General features: G+C 36.2%; 2 protein-coding genes and 1 pseudogene across 2 annotated transcripts; 1 reads left to right on the forward strand and 2 right to left on the reverse strand.

The window, feature by feature from the left end:
- The window catches only part of LOC113359829, a 67,681-nt pseudogene extending 65,367 nt beyond the window's left edge, over positions 1-2,314 (reverse strand).
- Positions 2,315-2,455: 141 nt separating this feature from the next.
- LOC113357028 (ATPase family AAA domain-containing protein 3-like) lies at positions 2,456-7,769 on the forward strand. Its single transcript, XM_026600281.1, has 8 exons — positions 2,456-2,999; positions 3,086-3,181; positions 3,852-3,962; positions 4,390-4,699; positions 5,094-5,184; positions 5,788-6,130; positions 6,268-6,416; positions 6,974-7,769. The coding sequence occupies exons 1-8, from the start codon at positions 2,739-2,741 to the stop codon at positions 7,458-7,460; spliced, it is 1,848 nt and encodes a 615-aa protein (XP_026456066.1). The 5' UTR covers positions 2,456-2,738; the 3' UTR covers positions 7,461-7,769.
- Positions 7,770-8,247: 478 nt separating this feature from the next.
- LOC113357029 (zinc-finger homeodomain protein 6-like) lies at positions 8,248-10,279 on the reverse strand. Its single transcript, XM_026600282.1, has one exon. The coding sequence runs from the start codon at positions 9,465-9,467 to the stop codon at positions 8,454-8,456; it is 1,014 nt and encodes a 337-aa protein (XP_026456067.1). The 5' UTR covers positions 9,468-10,279; the 3' UTR covers positions 8,248-8,453.
- Between the last annotated feature and the right edge of the window lie 6,459 nt (positions 10,280-16,738).

Consider the following 16,738-nt stretch of genomic DNA (forward strand, 5'->3'; position numbering starts at 1 on the left):
TTTCAATATCTTTCAATATGTTCGATACCTTTACAGAACTGTTCTGAGATTTTCTTAGCTACCATCTTCTAAATATCTTTTTCAATAGTAGTTGGTCATAAAAGCTTTTTCAATACTCAGTTTGGTCACTTGTTGATCAATATCTGTACAGATTCTGGTACTAAAAACTTTGTTAAAACCAGTTTCTAAATACCTTTACAAATTCTAGTCCTAAAATCTTTTTAAAAACTAGTTTCTAAATACCTTTTCAATACCTAGATGGTACTCAAAACAATTCAATAACCAGTTATATGACTTGTTACTTCAGTACAAGTTATATCAATATCTTTACATACCTATTGATCTACTTTGCTATGAGATAGTACTTCTGTTGCAGTCCATCTATTGGATTAGCTTGTTCTTTTTGGAAGTTAGTCTCTAGCACGATCACTACTTCTAAGAGTTTTATTGGGTAATAATTGGATTAGCAAGGAACACTATAAGTCTTTTCAATTCTTCTTGTTTCCGCTGGTGCTACTGTTCTCTACGTCATCATTTGTTAGTTCTGCTTCCTTAGTTAGTCCCACATTCTTTCTGAGTATCAGTTAGCAGCTGCATTGACTATAGGCTATGTTCTCATACGTTCTCAAGACTATTGACATAGTTGGTTGTTTCTAGTACTTCTCCTGCAGCTGCTTGAAGACTTTGTCAGATTTTTCCGCCTTTTAGTTTGAAGACTTGTTATTTTTCGTTCAGTTTTGCATGCATACTTCTTTGTTAATAGTGAGTGTGGTGCATTCTTCATATTGCAGTCCACTGTTGCCAATGGCTCTGCCTCAACTATTTCTTCAACAAGTTCAGTCTATTGGTCGTGGTGATAAGTTCTATTTCTGAATTTCTGGTGCCAGTTGCTGCAGTTTACTCTTGTTCCTTGTTTTGACTTTAGCTTCATTTCTCTCACTGGTTGTGTCGGTTTGAGAGGGTGAATTGTTTTGCTGTTTTTTAGTTTACCTTGTCACTTTTTCTTGGTGCAGCCTGTTTATGTTGTCTAAACACTTATTACTTCAAACTGATTCATTGTTATTATCAGTTTGAGGGGGTATGGGTGTTCGATTCTAGTTGTTCTATGTTCAAGCCTTTACTTTGTTTGTAAAGGATTGAGGGGGTATGTAAGAATATATTGTCAATGTTAGTCAATACATTGACTAAAGTCTGTGTCAGGTATGTGTATAAATACCTGACTTTATCTCTTGTAACAATCTCTTCAATTACTCTGAAATAATATTATCTTTTATTACCTCTAATAAACTTTCACATGGTATCATTCGGGAAAATAATCATTAAAATTCTTTTTCGATCCTAGTCTTTTTCTCCATACTCTCTAATGGAGAATCAATTTTTGGTTTCCGCTGCATCATCGTCTTCATCAAAGGGTTGTTCTAAGAAGAAGAAGAAATCAAATTCTAATGTTGAAGAAGATTATACTTTCAGTGCTGGTAATGCGTCGAAATTCTAATAATGACTTTCCGGTTAATAAAGGTAATTTTAGTTCCAAATGCAAATATTATCAGTTCTTGATTCCAAATTATGGTGTTCCACAATTAGGTTCTTGAAATTGATGGTTAATAATTATGCTCTTTACAAAAATTTATTCATCTGTGGAACCCTAACCCTTCTCTGAAACTGATTCTTCCTTCGGTCCATCAAAAGCACCACCAACCTCATCTCTTGCTCATAAATTCATTACCAACAACTCATTATTATTTTTCAAACCCTAAAAATTAAATCTTTCTCATCAACAAAATCATATCCCTTTTCTTTAAGCAAACTTGTTTTTGTTTTGATTTCTTGAATAAGTTTTGGCGAATATTCAATCTGTCACTGGTATTACTATGGATGATTTGAAATTTCTCGGTATATCAATTCTTAACTTGGGAATTTTGGTGATTTCCCGTTCGTTAGTGGAGAAATTAGAGTTGTTGTTGTTAGAATGCCTATGAATGATGTTTTTAATGATATTACAGAATTCAAGAAAGAAGTATTTGAGAAAGTTCAGTTAGAGCTTAATCATTTTGGGCTACTGATTGGTGCCGTTGTTACTAATTAAGCTTTTTGAAACCCTCAGGGAAGCTAATACTAAATTGGATCTTGTACTTGAGTCTGAAAAGTTGAATGCTGAGTATCTTAGTAAATTAAATGTGATGTATTATGGTTCTATTTCAAGAGTGGAGCTGGTTCTACAAGTGCAAATGCTGGTAAGAACCTGGATCCGTTCAACTAAAATAATTTGGCAGGCCGAGCAACCACACAAGCCATTAGTACTTGCAATTGCCATTTTCGTGAAACATTGTGAGTCCGCCTGAAATTTTGCAGGCGGTGTTTTTTTGTTGTTTTTTTGATGCCTTAAACTAGTGGTTTCTAGACTAATCCAAACTCTTTAAATTGGTGTGGATTTGAGCAATTGGAGTGGATTGCAGGCGCCTTTCGCATAGTCAAAAGTACCACCGTCAGATGATATTACCTTGAAGCCAAAGAAATCCGCCCTAGATTCTAATCGCGCGGATTCAACTTCCCCTTTCTAACTTGCCTCGAAAGAATTCAACACATTCAATAACCCGATTTACAAGGGTTTATAATTTTCCCGATCTGAATTTCTCCTTCTCTTCTCATTTGCTAAACCCTTAATCATTCTCTTCAAAACCAATGTCTCTTCTCTGAAACCCCCTTTTCAATTGGACATACTATAAATCCTTGAGTCAATGTTTGCATCAAAAATCACTACTTGTGCAGCAGCTTTAACTGTTGCAGCTGCTACTGCTACATTAAATAATCCTGTTTACGCTGATGGATTCTCTCCGTTTTCTTCATCTTCTTCGTCTTCACAGAACAATGGAACAACTGACTCAAAGGATGACACATCGTCAGTGGATGATGAACCAAAGGGGGGTTTTGACCCTGAGTCGTTAGAGAGTGCGGCTAAATCTCTTAGAGAGATTAATAATAATCGATACTCTAAAGAGGTTCTTAATTTAACCTATTCCCTGTTTATCTATTCAATTTGGTCAAAGAGATTCTTATTGGGGTTTTTCTTGTATTGTGTTTTTAGGTTTTTAAAGTGATGAGGATGCAGGAAGCTACCCGTTTAAAAGAATCGGAGGCTGAGAAAGCTGAACTTTTGGCAAGGCAAGCTCAAAATGACATTGTAAGTGTGTTTTTCCGCGTTGCCCAAGTAATCAATGAACTTGAATTTTAGATTTTGGGTTTTGCTTGCTGAGCAATTTTTTCTATTTAGGGATAATCTGTAGATATCTAAGCACGCATTAGAATTTCTTTTGTATCGAATTAGTTACCAATCTCTCCTAACAATAATAAGTGGTCCACCTTTGGGCTATAGCTTTGTGGCTTTCTAGTTGTATTACTTGGAGATAAGAACCTAATTAACTTCAGAAAGGGAAGCGTAGAGAAGTTGTGCAAGTTCCCTTGGGTACTTAATTCAATATATTCACCAAGCTGGTGGTTTTTCTGAGATTAGTTAATTTTCTGTCTGTCAAATTATGAAATGATATCTATCTAGGTAGCGTGGTAGTTAAGCTATCTGTTCTCGTCCTGCACTTATCATTCACACCCAGTAGTCGATGGGCAAATACCTGTACATCACTTGATAACCACTCTCCGGTATAAGGATAAATTATCCATTTGAATGGCTTTACAAGGGAAAGGAGAGCAGCTTGAACTCGAGACATAAAGTTAGAGAATTTTGTGTTTGACTTGATATACTCTACACTTTGCATTCAAAAGTTCTTCCTTGATGAAATTTCGTTCTTTTATTTTTGAAGTCCTATTTTTTTACAACTGTGAACTTGCATCTGTAGGAGCGGCAAAGGAAAATGGCTCAAGAACAATTTAACCTATTACAGCAAGATGCGCAAGCAAAAGCACAAATATTGCGCTATGAAGATGAGTTGGCGAGAAAAAGGATGCAGGTTAGAAAAATATTATTTATGTACATTCATTATAAATCTAGGAACTTGATTTCATTATATATTATGAGATTTATAGTATATTAAGTTATTAACGTAGTCATAGAATGATAGAAAGGCCTGTTTAGGTTGTTTAGTTCGCAAAAGAATGAGTCAGATGTTTTGTAACTGTAGTAGAAATATTCAAACAGATCTCTTGTTTCCATAAAGTACAAATGTAGAAGAGAGGTCGCTGGTTAGATTTTATTAGGCTGACAAGGTTTTTGAAAAGATTACGCTGCGCCAATAATTTGGTCTGCGCATCGGATCAGAGTCTGAGAGAATATATTCTTTGGATTCAGGAGTCAGGTGATACTTTATTAGTCCTACTCATCAAGGAAACTACTGATCTTCAACATTAACCGGTGCTTGTTTTTTGAAATTTTTTCAGACTGATCATGAGTCGGGGAGGCGTCACAATGCTGAATTGGTTAGGATGCAAGAGGAATCCGCCGCCAAACAGGAGGACCATAAACGTGCCGCAGAAGAGCAAATCCAAGCTCAGTTACGACGAACTGAGAAAGAGAATGCTGAAATAGAGCGTGAAACAGTAAGATTTAAAATTGAAGAGGAAGCTAAAGGTCGAGCCCTTGAGGAAAGGCTGTCTGAAGATGTTAACAGAAGAATGCTTGTAGAATCTTTGAAGGGTGAAACAGAAAATTGGCTTTCTGCAATAAATACAACTTTTGGTCACATCGAAGGTAGACAACTGGTAACTTACCTTCATTTTGCTATTCTGTTATTTGATGTTCTTTTGTTTACATGATCATGTGAAAGGAATCAAACTGCTTAATGCAATAAACCAAGTTCAGTTGTTACGAGCCAGTGCAGTTTGTTCGAGTTATACTGGATATATGGAACTGTAGTTACTGTAGTTACCTCCACATGTTCGTTCATTCTGGACAACTTGGCTTGATGAGTTGTTGACCCTTAGATCATATGTTGTTGAATGCCACAGCAAATTTAATTAGCATCATCTGCTCCATGAACAGTGCAGACATTCTGCATGTGCTTTGCTAATGTTCATAGTTTGCTTATTCTGGTTGAAAGTGGAAAAGATCCTCTTGATATAATGGTCTCTCAATTTGATTGTAGGAGGTTTCAGGATTTTGTTTACCGACCGGACCAAGTTACTTATGGCTGTTGGAGGAGTTACAGCACTAGCTGCAGGAGTTTATACTACAAGGTGCACCATGCTATGCCTATCATTTTTCCTTAACGTTCTGTTTTATGCTTATTGCTTGTATAATCAATGACTCGTTATTAATAAAAAAAACGGATTTTGTGTACTGTATTCTGATATTGGCAATCACTTTCTCTAATCCTAAATATGTATCATTTTTCCTCATCGCCCTGCTTTATGTTTATCAATTGCATTATTAATAAATAATAACTTGTTGCCTTGTTGGATTTTATGTTGCTACTGTTATACTGATACTGGTGTATCTAATCCTAAATATTTTGTAGAGTGAGAAATACTAAGAATTTGTTGACCATACCTATCTGTGGCATGCTTTTGATGATTGGTCCATCAAGAACTTGTCAAATTCGAACTAGTTGATTATACCGTTACTTTTGTAAACTACTAGCCAAAACTACTTCCTCTAACATTACTTGTATTTCGTGCTTTTTTCTGGTTAAGAAAATGTAACCAACGCCGAATAGAAGAGTTTTCACATCTTATTGTTCAGTATAAATCCTGAATTTTCATTTACAATTTCACCAGAAGTCTTACTAATGGGATAAATACACCCTAAGAGGCATTAAATATATTTTCCTGCATTGACAGAGAAGGTGCAAGAGTAACATGGGGTTACATCAATCGGATATTGGGCCAGCCATCACTTATCCGAGAATCATCAATCGCCAAATACCCGTGGTCAGGGATGGTTACGAGTGGTGTTGGTAAGCTATTCAAGAAAAGTACCACAGCTGGAGGAATGGGCTTCATGCAAAACAAAACCAATTCTGGAAGCATAGTTCTTCACCCTTCACTGCAGAGGCGGATAGAGCAACTTGCCCGGGCCACTGCAAATACCAAGACTCATCAGGCACCATTCCGAAACATGCTTTTCTATGGCCCCCCTGGGACTGGCAAAACCATGGTTGCAAAAGAGATAGCTCGGAAATCTGTAATTATCTACTTTATCCTCAATTATCTGTTCTTCACATTCCTACCTTGAATTATGAAATGATATAGTTTACACATGTGCACTGAGCTAGGAAGAACACATTATAATATTCTCACTTCTCTTTTGGACATTTGCAGGGTCTGGATTATGCCATGATGACAGGAGGAGATGTGGCCCCACTGGGTGCTGAGGCTGTTACCAAAATCCATCAGCTATTTGATTGGGCAAAAAAATCAAACAAAGGCCTCTTACTATTCATAGACGAGGCTGATGCGTTCCTCTGCGAGTAAGTTACATGTCAAAATCACTGTTTAGTGTAGGTTGCTTTCCATTTCTCATAAACCTGCAAGTTCTGTTAGACTCGAATTTACGCCACTTTTCAATCTGGACGAGTTTTGCTTATTATGGGTGGGCAGCTCAAATATAATAGGCAAATTCTTTGCTGCCAAATGTGAGCAGCTTGTTCGAGTATTTGCCAAAGGTTTTGATTTGTAGGGTTGGTGGCTTGGTGCCTAGCAATACTCAAATTCATCAGGAAAGTGCGATGGCGGCCTATTCGCCACCATTCGCTCGAATTGGACGCTTTGAGGAATTTTGGGGTGCCAACAATGCGTCCAAAGAGGTATCCCGTAAGAGATGTTCCATTTTAGGTGTATAGGCGCGCGTATACCCTCAGTTGGTGGGGTGGCTGGCCTCGTGACCCAGACAACATCTGGCAGATTATAACTTTGGTCAATGTCTCATGCATACCCTTTGGTTTACCCAATTCTGGAGTCAAGGACTTTGATCCTATATTTTATTTTGTATTTGCTCAGTCTTTGACCTTTCCTTCTCTTGATGCAGGCGTAATAGTATTCATATGAGTGAAGCTCAGCGTAGTGCACTTAATGCATTGCTCTTTCGAACTGGAGATCAATCACGAGATATTGTTCTTGTACTCGCGACCAACAGACCAGGCGATCTTGACAGTGCTATTACAGACCGTATAGATGAAGTTATTGAATTCCCAGTCCCAGGTGTGGAGGAGCGTTTCAAACTATTAAACCTCTACTTGAAAAAATACCTCGAAACTGAGGACGAGTCAGGTTTAAAACTCCTATTAAAGAAAAAGCCTAAGCAGATTACCGTAAAGGATTTGTCAGAGGATCAGATATGGGAGGCTGCACGTAAGACTGATGGGTTTTCTGGTCGAGAAATAGCAAAACTCGTGGCTAGTATTCAAGCAGCCGTGTATGGACAGTCCGACTGCGCATTGGATTCCCACCTATTCAAGGAGATTGTCGATTATAAAGTAGCTGAACATCACAGGAGGAAAGAACTCGTAGTTTGAAGAGGGCTAGCGAGCGCAAAAAGTGCGTAAAGTTTTTTTTCACAGAATTTAAATTTCTACCTTGGTCCCGGGAATAGTTTAGGGAATGATGCGAAGTTAGAAGTGATATGTTCGATGAATTGCTACTATTTTTTTGTTTGGTGATATCCTTAGAGCGAACTGTACCCAGTTCTACTATTTTTTTGTTTGATGAATTCTTGATACCAAATAGTGCAGTTGTTTTTGTATTTGAAATAATTCAAGTTTTGTCTAATACTGTTAAAACTACTATTTTTTTGTTATGGAGGAATGAGACTAACTTGAATAATAGCCATTAAAGATCTTACTCTCGTCTAATTTGTTTGTCACTGAATAACTCTCAAACTTGCTAAGGATCATGTACTCGTTATATTTTAGGAAAATTTGTTGTGGTAAGAAAGTCAATACGGTATATTGCTGTTGTATAGTTGAACTAAAATTGGTTGAGAAATCTGGTTGTTTGGGTGCAACATGAGTTGCCCGAATCAAGAATTAGTCAATACCAGAACTCCATTGACTAAATATCCTTGTGGTCCTAGACTTGAGCATGTTTCTTGAACTTCCTAATAGGGTTGTGGTCCAACCTTTAAAAAGTGTCTCCTACAGAAACAAGCAAACAGAAAACAACAAGACGCTGAAAAGCTCAACGGCTTTGACAAGAAGTTACTTCTGTGAAGTTAGACGAAAGGTAGTTAAGGAAACTTTAGAGAGACCGGTTATCTGGAAGATTGCCTCTCATTTAACTATTCAGATTTCTATCTTTAGTTTGAAGAGAAAAAAAATGAGTCAAACTCTTATTAGGGTTCCATGTAGTATGAGATTATATCTTAAACACGTAGGGTGAAGGATTCAATAGAGAACTTTGATGACTAGTAACATTAATAACACATTTTGGACCCAAGGGTTCCTCTATCTCTCTGGTCACATACACTCTTCGGTTTCTCTACACCAACCAATCTATCTACTAGATTTTCATTACAACTCTTTCTTCCTCATAACATGCTTGTTATTATGCATCCAAACTTTAAAAACTTGACGCTTAACACCCACTTCTGCACAAAATTGTTGCACTTCTTGTTCATCTTGTTTCTGAATTCTCCATCCAATCTTCTCCGCAAATTCCAACAATTTATCTTTCTGTTCTTGAGTGAATTTAGTTCTAAATCGTTTCTTTGATGAACCTGGGTGAGATGATTGCCCAATCCCGCCAAACATATTGTGTTCTTCGCTCGAGGACTCAGCACCGCCGCCGCCCCCAAATGCCATCATCATTGGTTGAATTGGACCTGATGGAGGACTATTTGGCAACCCTAATTGATGAAACTTACTTTGATGTTGTTGTAGTTGTGTTGGTAGGAATGTTGTAGTTGGAGTTGTTAATGGATGATGAGAATGAGAACGTGGTGGAACTGATCTACTTCCTCTATCATTCTTGTTACCGGGATTGTAACAATAGTAACAATTTGCACCTAATGATTCTCCATCAACTTGTTTTCTGTGGAAGTTTCTATGACAATCACAAGCTGCACATTTCAAAGCTTCCCTTGTTCCTTCCTCGCCGCTTGGCATGAATTCTCCGCATCCATCGACAACATGCCCACCGATATTCGCTGCGTGATTCTTGAGACATTCGCGGTATCGGATTGTAGTAAGAGATTCCGTTGTTGACCCATCGATAGCGATTGGTGAAGCAACTGGTGGTGTATCAATACCTGCAATCGAAACTGGATCTGGATCCGGCTGGTTGTCAACAGGCACTCGTTGACGATGCTGATGCTGATCTAGAACTTGATTTTGATAGAGATGATGAGCTGAAGTTGATCCATTGTTACTTCTTCTTTCCCCTCCTCCTCTACCACTTGTTGGTGAAAGTAATGTTGTAGTAGCACTAAAAGATGGTAGTTGATCCCTAATAATTGATGGATTATTATTATAAGCTGATGATGATGAACTTGGCATTGATCTTTTATCTGTCCCTCTAAACTCCATCTCGTCCAATTCAATTACTACCAGATTAATACTTCTCTTTTGCCCTCTCTGGTCTATACACACACTAGCTGGTTCTTCTTTTCAAACTCATAATCTCATTTCATCATCAGATAATTAATCACATTTAACTAACTAAACTACTAACTCCTTTCTATGGGTTTGTGGGTGTTAAACCCATCAAACCCATATTTCTCCTCTAAACCTTTATGTATGTGTAATATATGTTGCAAGTAAGTTTGAAGAGAGCAGCGAATAGAAAAGATATATAGATTATAGAGAGGCAGCTTGTTATTGATCAACAAAACATTCTCAAGAATGGATAAAAGTAAAATAAAAATTTCCAAGTTAAAAAACAAAGTACTGGGTCTTAATATAATACCTTAAACAAATAGATCCCATACGAAAAACATTTGAAACAGTAGAGCCAGAGAGAATAATTAGAGAGCGAGAGATATGAAGAGAAGGTTAGGGTAGGTGAGTTTAGTTTTTTCCTACCAACAGTCAAAGCTTAATCTCTGTGTTTTGATTGAATGAAGATGATGAGTTAGAGATTAATCAACCGACAGAAACATGTTCTTCCACTTCAAACAGACTGCAGCAAAACATGGTCCCCCCTCCCCTCTTAAACCCTAATTGTATTTGTGTATATTCTACACATAAACCGCTAAAAGTGTCTACCCATCAGATCTTTATCATTTTCTGTTGCTGCTTTGCCTGTAGTCCATCCTGCCCAAGATCATTTTTTCTTGATCATTATCAAAATTTATGAAACCCAGGAATGAATGACTTTAAAAAGTAAACAAAGTACTATAAGTAAGAGAGAAGATCACAGAACATGTTTTTAAGCTAAGTTAAGCTGCCTGAGATTAGTATTGTGGGCTTGTGGGTGGGGGAAAAATGCAAGTAAATTGTGGTAGGGTGGTCCACAAAATAGAATTTGTCTTTGTTTTTGGTGTCAGTCTCTCTCTCTCTCTCGAGTCTAAACTCTAAAGCCTTGAAATTATGCGCCTGCTGCACACCTCCTGCAACTCCACCGATGATCATCACTCGCAAAGAAACAGGATGATACATTGATACCTTTCTAAGCTATTAAGGCATCACTCCATCTTTATGTCTTTGTCCAAAATGCTTTGGTACTTGGTTTTAACTTTTAACTGTGATGAAGTAGTAGTGGTGGTAATGGCGCACTGCATTTCGCTGTAGTCTATCAGAAAATAAAAGTTTACTGTAATGTAAGGTTGCACCAACCAATGGGAAGTTTACGCGATATCATAAGAAGAGAGGGAGAGAGAAAATGGGCGCGCAGCTTTTTCTTTTCTATCTTTATTTCTACACTGTAGTAAACTACGTAGCAATACACATGTTTATTATTTATACAGTAAAAATTCCGTATATTAACAATAATAAACTCCGTACAATAATAAAAATATTATAGACCCAACTTGAGCCAGTTATAAATAGTAATAATCTCTATATTTTGATATTAATTCATTTTTTCAGTTTCGTCATAAGGAACTTACCTCCATATATTAATATAATCGTCATTATTGGAAACTTATAGAACTTGTTGCATCAAAATTTAAGATGAAATAAAATACTTATCAATAATTGTTTGAGAAAATGAAATAACTTTTCGGATTGCTATCGCAGCTTTTGATTTGCAGATGCACAAGACCTCATTATTATGAGCACCTTCTTCTTGAAGCCAAACATTTCCTACTTGTCGAGCATATTTAGAGTTTCTTGGCATGAAACTTTTGGCATCTACGTAATATCATCATCAGGATTACCTGCCTCCCCTTCTTGTTTAATTTCATCGATGATTTCTTCTTCGGTCAAATCATATACGACTACTTGCTCATTTACATGATTAATGTGGACATCCATATCCATTAGCATTTTACGTACTTTGAATTAGCAAAAAAAACCCTTTTTTCTTTCTATAGCTCCTTATATTAATAAACTCCATATATTAGTAATTTTGTGAAGTCCCAAGGCTATTAATATATGGAGTTTTTACTGTATTTTGAATTTCAAAGATTAATTTGTAGGAGTTTATTTTTTTAAGGCAGGAGTGTTATCTATGACAGATCATAAATTTTAGATTTCTAACGGCCTCCCTGAAAATGCGCGAGCAGTATTTGAGTACAAATCATCTACAATGACTACCAGGGCTCTTAGATTTTAACAGCCTCGGTGAAATAATAAAAGCAACATTTAAGGTTGTGTTTGATAGGAGTTAATTCCATGGAATTAGCCATCTTTCCATGGAAATAGCGTGTTTTCCGTCGTTTGGTCAAAGATCTGTTTCCATGGAATTGCAATAAAAGCGTGGCCTAAAGTATGTTTTAAACTCAATTCCGTGGAATTCCATGGAAAGTCTTTCCTTGCTTCCCCCAGGAAACTGATTCCATGGAAACACTTTCCATGGAATTGTTTCCTTTCTCTGTTATCAAACACAACCTAAGTATAAATCACCTGCAATGACTACTAGGGGCTCCTTCCATAAATCATCTTCTGTGATGACTGCACAGTGTTCTGCAAAGCAAACAAAATTGAAAGCCAAAATCTGGTAGATATCTTCAAACTATTCAGCTCCACTTCTTGCCAACTAATAAACTTCAATAAGTCAGGAGTTTTCTTCAGCAACAATACCGATAACAACTTAAGTATTTTCATTAGCGACAACATGATAGCTCGAATAGTCCTGAATGATAAGTATCTTGGATCTCTCTTATTCGCTCATAGAATCAAAATTCTCTCTTTCAAGGCCTGGGTTGATAAACTTAAGCTCAGAAATTCTAGCTGGCAAAATGGTCCTCTAAACCCAGCAGGAAGGTACACTCTCATGAGATCGGTCACTTCCAATTGTAGCATCTACTAGATGAACTGTTTCAAGCTGCCATAGCAAACCTGTCAAGACCTCAACAAAATTCAGAGAGATTTCTTCAGGGGCAAAAATATTGACAACCCAAAAGGCTACCACCCAAAAGCTTGGACTTCAGTTTGCAAGCCAAAAAATCTAGGAGGTATAGGTTTGTGAATATAGAGCATTTCAAAAGTTTCATGATCGCAAAAATTGGTTGGCGCTTGGAAAAGACAATGACTCCCTTTGGTACAAACTAATGGATGTTAAGCACCTTCTAGGAAGAAATGTTCTCAACATGAACATTAAACCCAAGATTGATGTCTCTTGGATTTGGAAAGGTATTCTGGAGAGAATCAACAACATACAAGAACATTGCAGATAGATAGTGAGAAACGGAAAACAAATTAACATATGGGATGACAAATGGACTGCATATTACAACAACCTGCTAACAAAGCCTGACAACTATCCTGACAGTCTTCTTATGGTGAATCATCTTCTCTTGGATACTGGGAAATGGAATGTATCCACAACCAATACCTGGTTTAATCCTATTGAAGCCAAGGTTATTACTGACACTGCCACTCACCCAGAAGAGGAGGTTCCGATTTTCTGGAAGTTAACAAACTTTGGAAGTTCACTGTAAAATATCTCTCCATAGCAAAAATACACAACACATATCATGTTGATACTCGATGTCACCTGGAAATGGACAATTGCTCATGTTATCCAAATCTTTCTATGGAAATGCGCCTGTGGAATTCTCCCACAAATGCAAAGACTGGTAGCATCCTGCATTATATTGATCCCATCTGCAAGCTATGCAATAGTGGGGAAGAAACCATGACTCATATCTTCTTAAGTTGTCCACCAGCCACCTCTGTCTGGCAGCAGTTGTTGGGGAAAATCATGGTGAGTTTGACTCTAACACCACTTTCTTGGGTTGGTTCAACTCTTGGTTTGGTCCAATCAACAATGGTTCCAATTATTATGGAAATGCTCATGCCGTTTGATGTTGGTATATCTGGAAGGCTAGGTGTGACTTTAATTTTAATCACACACAGTTAAATCTAGTCATACCTCTATGAGCATTAAACAACATCACTGCTCTTAAAATAGAGTGCACCACTTGCAGGATCACATTCTCAACAATTAACTCTATAATAGTGAGGAAGATATTGATCCTCGAATTCCTCCCCCTCCTCTCCAAGAGGAGGCTTCGGAATTACAATAAAAATATACATTATACAAGACCCCGACTCACTTATCTACTATATAACACTAGTTTCTTTGGATTTTGCAGGAAACAACATTGAGAATAGAGGACATCCAGGATACAATGGAGAACTGGGAGGAACAGGAGGAGCTGATCTAGCCTTTAACTTGGCTAAACAAATGAAGTGCACTAATATTGAAATCCAGGCTTGAACAATGCAAATTCTTGTTTGTTTTACCATGATCTACCAGCAAGCTGTCCAAGGAAGATTCAGTCTCAGTTACCATGAAACAAGTAGAAGACAGAACGATGATGAAGAAGGCATTGCAAACATCATTCTTTTGTTTTAGTAGGGCTTAAAATTATCCACACAACTCATAACTTAGTTTTTTTTTTATTTTTTATTTTGTTTTTTGTTTGTTCTTTTATTCTGAGCTTCTTTATTTGAGTTACCTCTAAAAATGCACATTATCCTATCTTCCCAACAAAAATATTAAATGTTGCATTTTCAAACGTAGTAACAGAGAGACATCTTATATATTGAATTGTGGAAATTTTCTCTAAAAATCAAACATTTCATTTAGGATTCTTTTGACACGCTTAAATCAGATGTAATTTGGAAAATATAGCGCAATCAAAGAGAGTAGTTAAGGGGTGCAGTATTGGGTGTGTTGGCATGGACTCAGTTACACAACATAACAACCACTTCCTACGACAATAAAACTTCAATAAATTAGTAACCTTGGGACTGCTAGATTTTATTAATTTAGCGAAGTATTAGTTTACCGATAAATTAATAAGTTATCCATATACCGAAACATACCAAAATTATATTTAAATTTCAAAAATAAATGTATTATGTGTGTAAATGTATATACTTTGAGGTTCAAAATTAAAATAATAAGGAGAACACAAAATAAAATCCGTCTAAAACATCTCAAGAGGACTACAAAATTTTTAGAGATAAAGTCCAATGTTATTACTAATATGAACAAGAAAACAACAACTTTCATAAAAAATAAAAATAAAAAATCTTTGGGTTCTTAGTTTAATATGACATCATCATAATATAGTATTATTACACTGATTATTAATTTATATATTAGTTGGGTCCTATTGAAAATTTAAAATCTCTTTCATCATATAAATTCAGTGAGGTTATTAATTCAGCACACTGGCCCAAATCAGAACTGGCTTAACAAAGTTTCTAATTTATAATGGATTAGTTTAACGAATTTCTACTACTCCGAAAAGCTACATTGGGTACTTATATTTTGAGGTTGAATGCGACCGTGTATTACATTTTCTAATTACATGATCGACCAATATTAATCACTTATTTTATGTACATAATCAAATATATTTTTATTTATACTTTTTAACATCATTTTTTCACTATTAAATGTTTAATTTAATATTAATATTATTACTTAGTTTTTGTTTTCATACATAATATTTTGTATTTTTAGTTTCCATTATTTTAAGAACAAATATCTTTTCTCTTTTTATAAAAAAATTATTTTCCTTTTTAATTTTTTATATTGCTAGAGAAAATATATTTTTGTAAATATTCTTCCATTTTATATTTTTAATTAGATTATAAAATGTGAAATTTCATCTTTTTATTATATCCATTTTATTCCATGCCAAACAATAAATATGAAACTATTTGGTAGTTCAAATGCATGACATTGCTACTGCATACAAACAAACCCTTTAGAATGTGGGATCCTGTGATCTATGACATCGAGAGTCTTTTTTTTTAATCGGTAAAGAATTGCGTACTAGCGAATTTTGAACTCAAATCACTGGTATAACCTAGTGGCTTTACAACTGTACTACAGTGACACCGGCTATGACATTGAGAGTTTAGAACAAGCTGAGTTTTCAAAAGGAAACCAGACTTTTCCGAGACAACATCTTTAGGCCTTGAACAACTTGTATAACTAGATTATCAGAGCATGACTCTTCTCGATACTGAATTATTCTTGTAAGCACTATGGGAGCAGGTGGCCACCCCACTCCACAAGCAGGGTACCAAAACCCATGGTAACTTGCTACTTTCCAACTAGGTCCCACCAAGTGGAAGTAATCCGTCGAGGATACCCGCTGGGGCGGAGACTTAATTTGCACAAATTAAATTATCAAGGTGTTAGTTCTCGAAGGAGTTGGGAGAGTTGGATGTAGTTGAGTTTTTTCCCGTTAGTCGTGGGGGAGTTCGAATGAGTCTCTCAAAATCCCCGTTAGTCGTGGGAGAGTTTAGAAGAGTCTCCCAAACTCCCTAGAAAACCCCGTTAGTCGTGGGGGAGTTTGAATGAAACTCTTAAACTCCCTGTTAGTGGTAAAAGTTAGAATACTAGGGAGTTGGTTTTTTTTGAGGAGTTCTAGGGAGTTTATAGTGTATTTTTGTCTCACTCCAAATCTTTCAAAAGAGTAGAGATTTTGGGAGTCTCTTAAACTCCCTACACTAAAAGCACCAAACTCTCTCAAACTTCATATACTCTCTCTTACACTCCCTCAAAATCCCCGAGATTCAAAATACATTAAACTCCCCCCAACTCACTCGTGGACTAACCCCCTTTATAAGTCAGTACCTTTTTAAAAAAAATCTTTTGTAAACTTTAGAGTTATCTAAACATTATTAACCCTATGCTTCAAAAAAAAAAAAAGAAAGATATTAATCCGGTTGGATATTTTCTCCCATGTTTGTTTTTTCCCAACCAAAAGGGTACACACCACAGTACTAGTCATTTTCAACTCAATTGATTTTCATACAATCTATTCTCCTTTCTATATACTCTGCAAAAACTTGTAGAATATTCATAATAGTAGTTGCATAAAATTCTACAACACAAGATAGTATGATCTTTCAACAATAATTAGATGCATGATTATAACATAATCACGGCAAACATACAAAAATAAGGAAATAAAGGTAAAAGATGATAAACATATAAAACATTTCGTGGTGTGGTTGTTAAGTAAACTTATGTTTGTACCCAGAAATATTTCCAGGAACTAAACGCGATGATTTTGGTGATGATGAGGAAAACAGGGTTAAAAACATGAAACAAGCATAAAGATGAGAGACACAAATTTTACGTGGTTCGGGAAGTTTTGCCTATATCCACGGACGAATCACCTTGGGGAGTGATGTTTTATTTATATCAGAATTACAATGGATTT

This window comes from Papaver somniferum, chromosome 3, assembly GCF_003573695.1.
Source record: "Papaver somniferum cultivar HN1 chromosome 3, ASM357369v1, whole genome shotgun sequence".
Lineage (NCBI taxonomy): Eukaryota > Viridiplantae > Streptophyta > Magnoliopsida > Ranunculales > Papaveraceae > Papaver > Papaver somniferum.

Coding starts and splice junctions, on each gene's coding strand:
- LOC113357028 (XM_026600281.1), top strand. CDS start 2,739: ATGTTTGCATCAAAAATCACTACTTGTGCAGCAGCTTTAACTGTTGCA. Junction 3,963..4,389: donor TGGCGAGAAAAAGGATGCAG/GTTAGAAAAATA, acceptor AAATTTTTTCAG/ACTGATCATGAGTCGGGGAG. Junction 6,417..6,973: donor GCTGATGCGTTCCTCTGCGA/GTAAGTTACATG, acceptor CTCTTGATGCAG/GCGTAATAGTATTCATATGA.
- LOC113357029 (XM_026600282.1), bottom strand. CDS start 9,467: ATGGAGTTTAGAGGGACAGATAAAAGATCAATGCCAAGTTCATCATCA.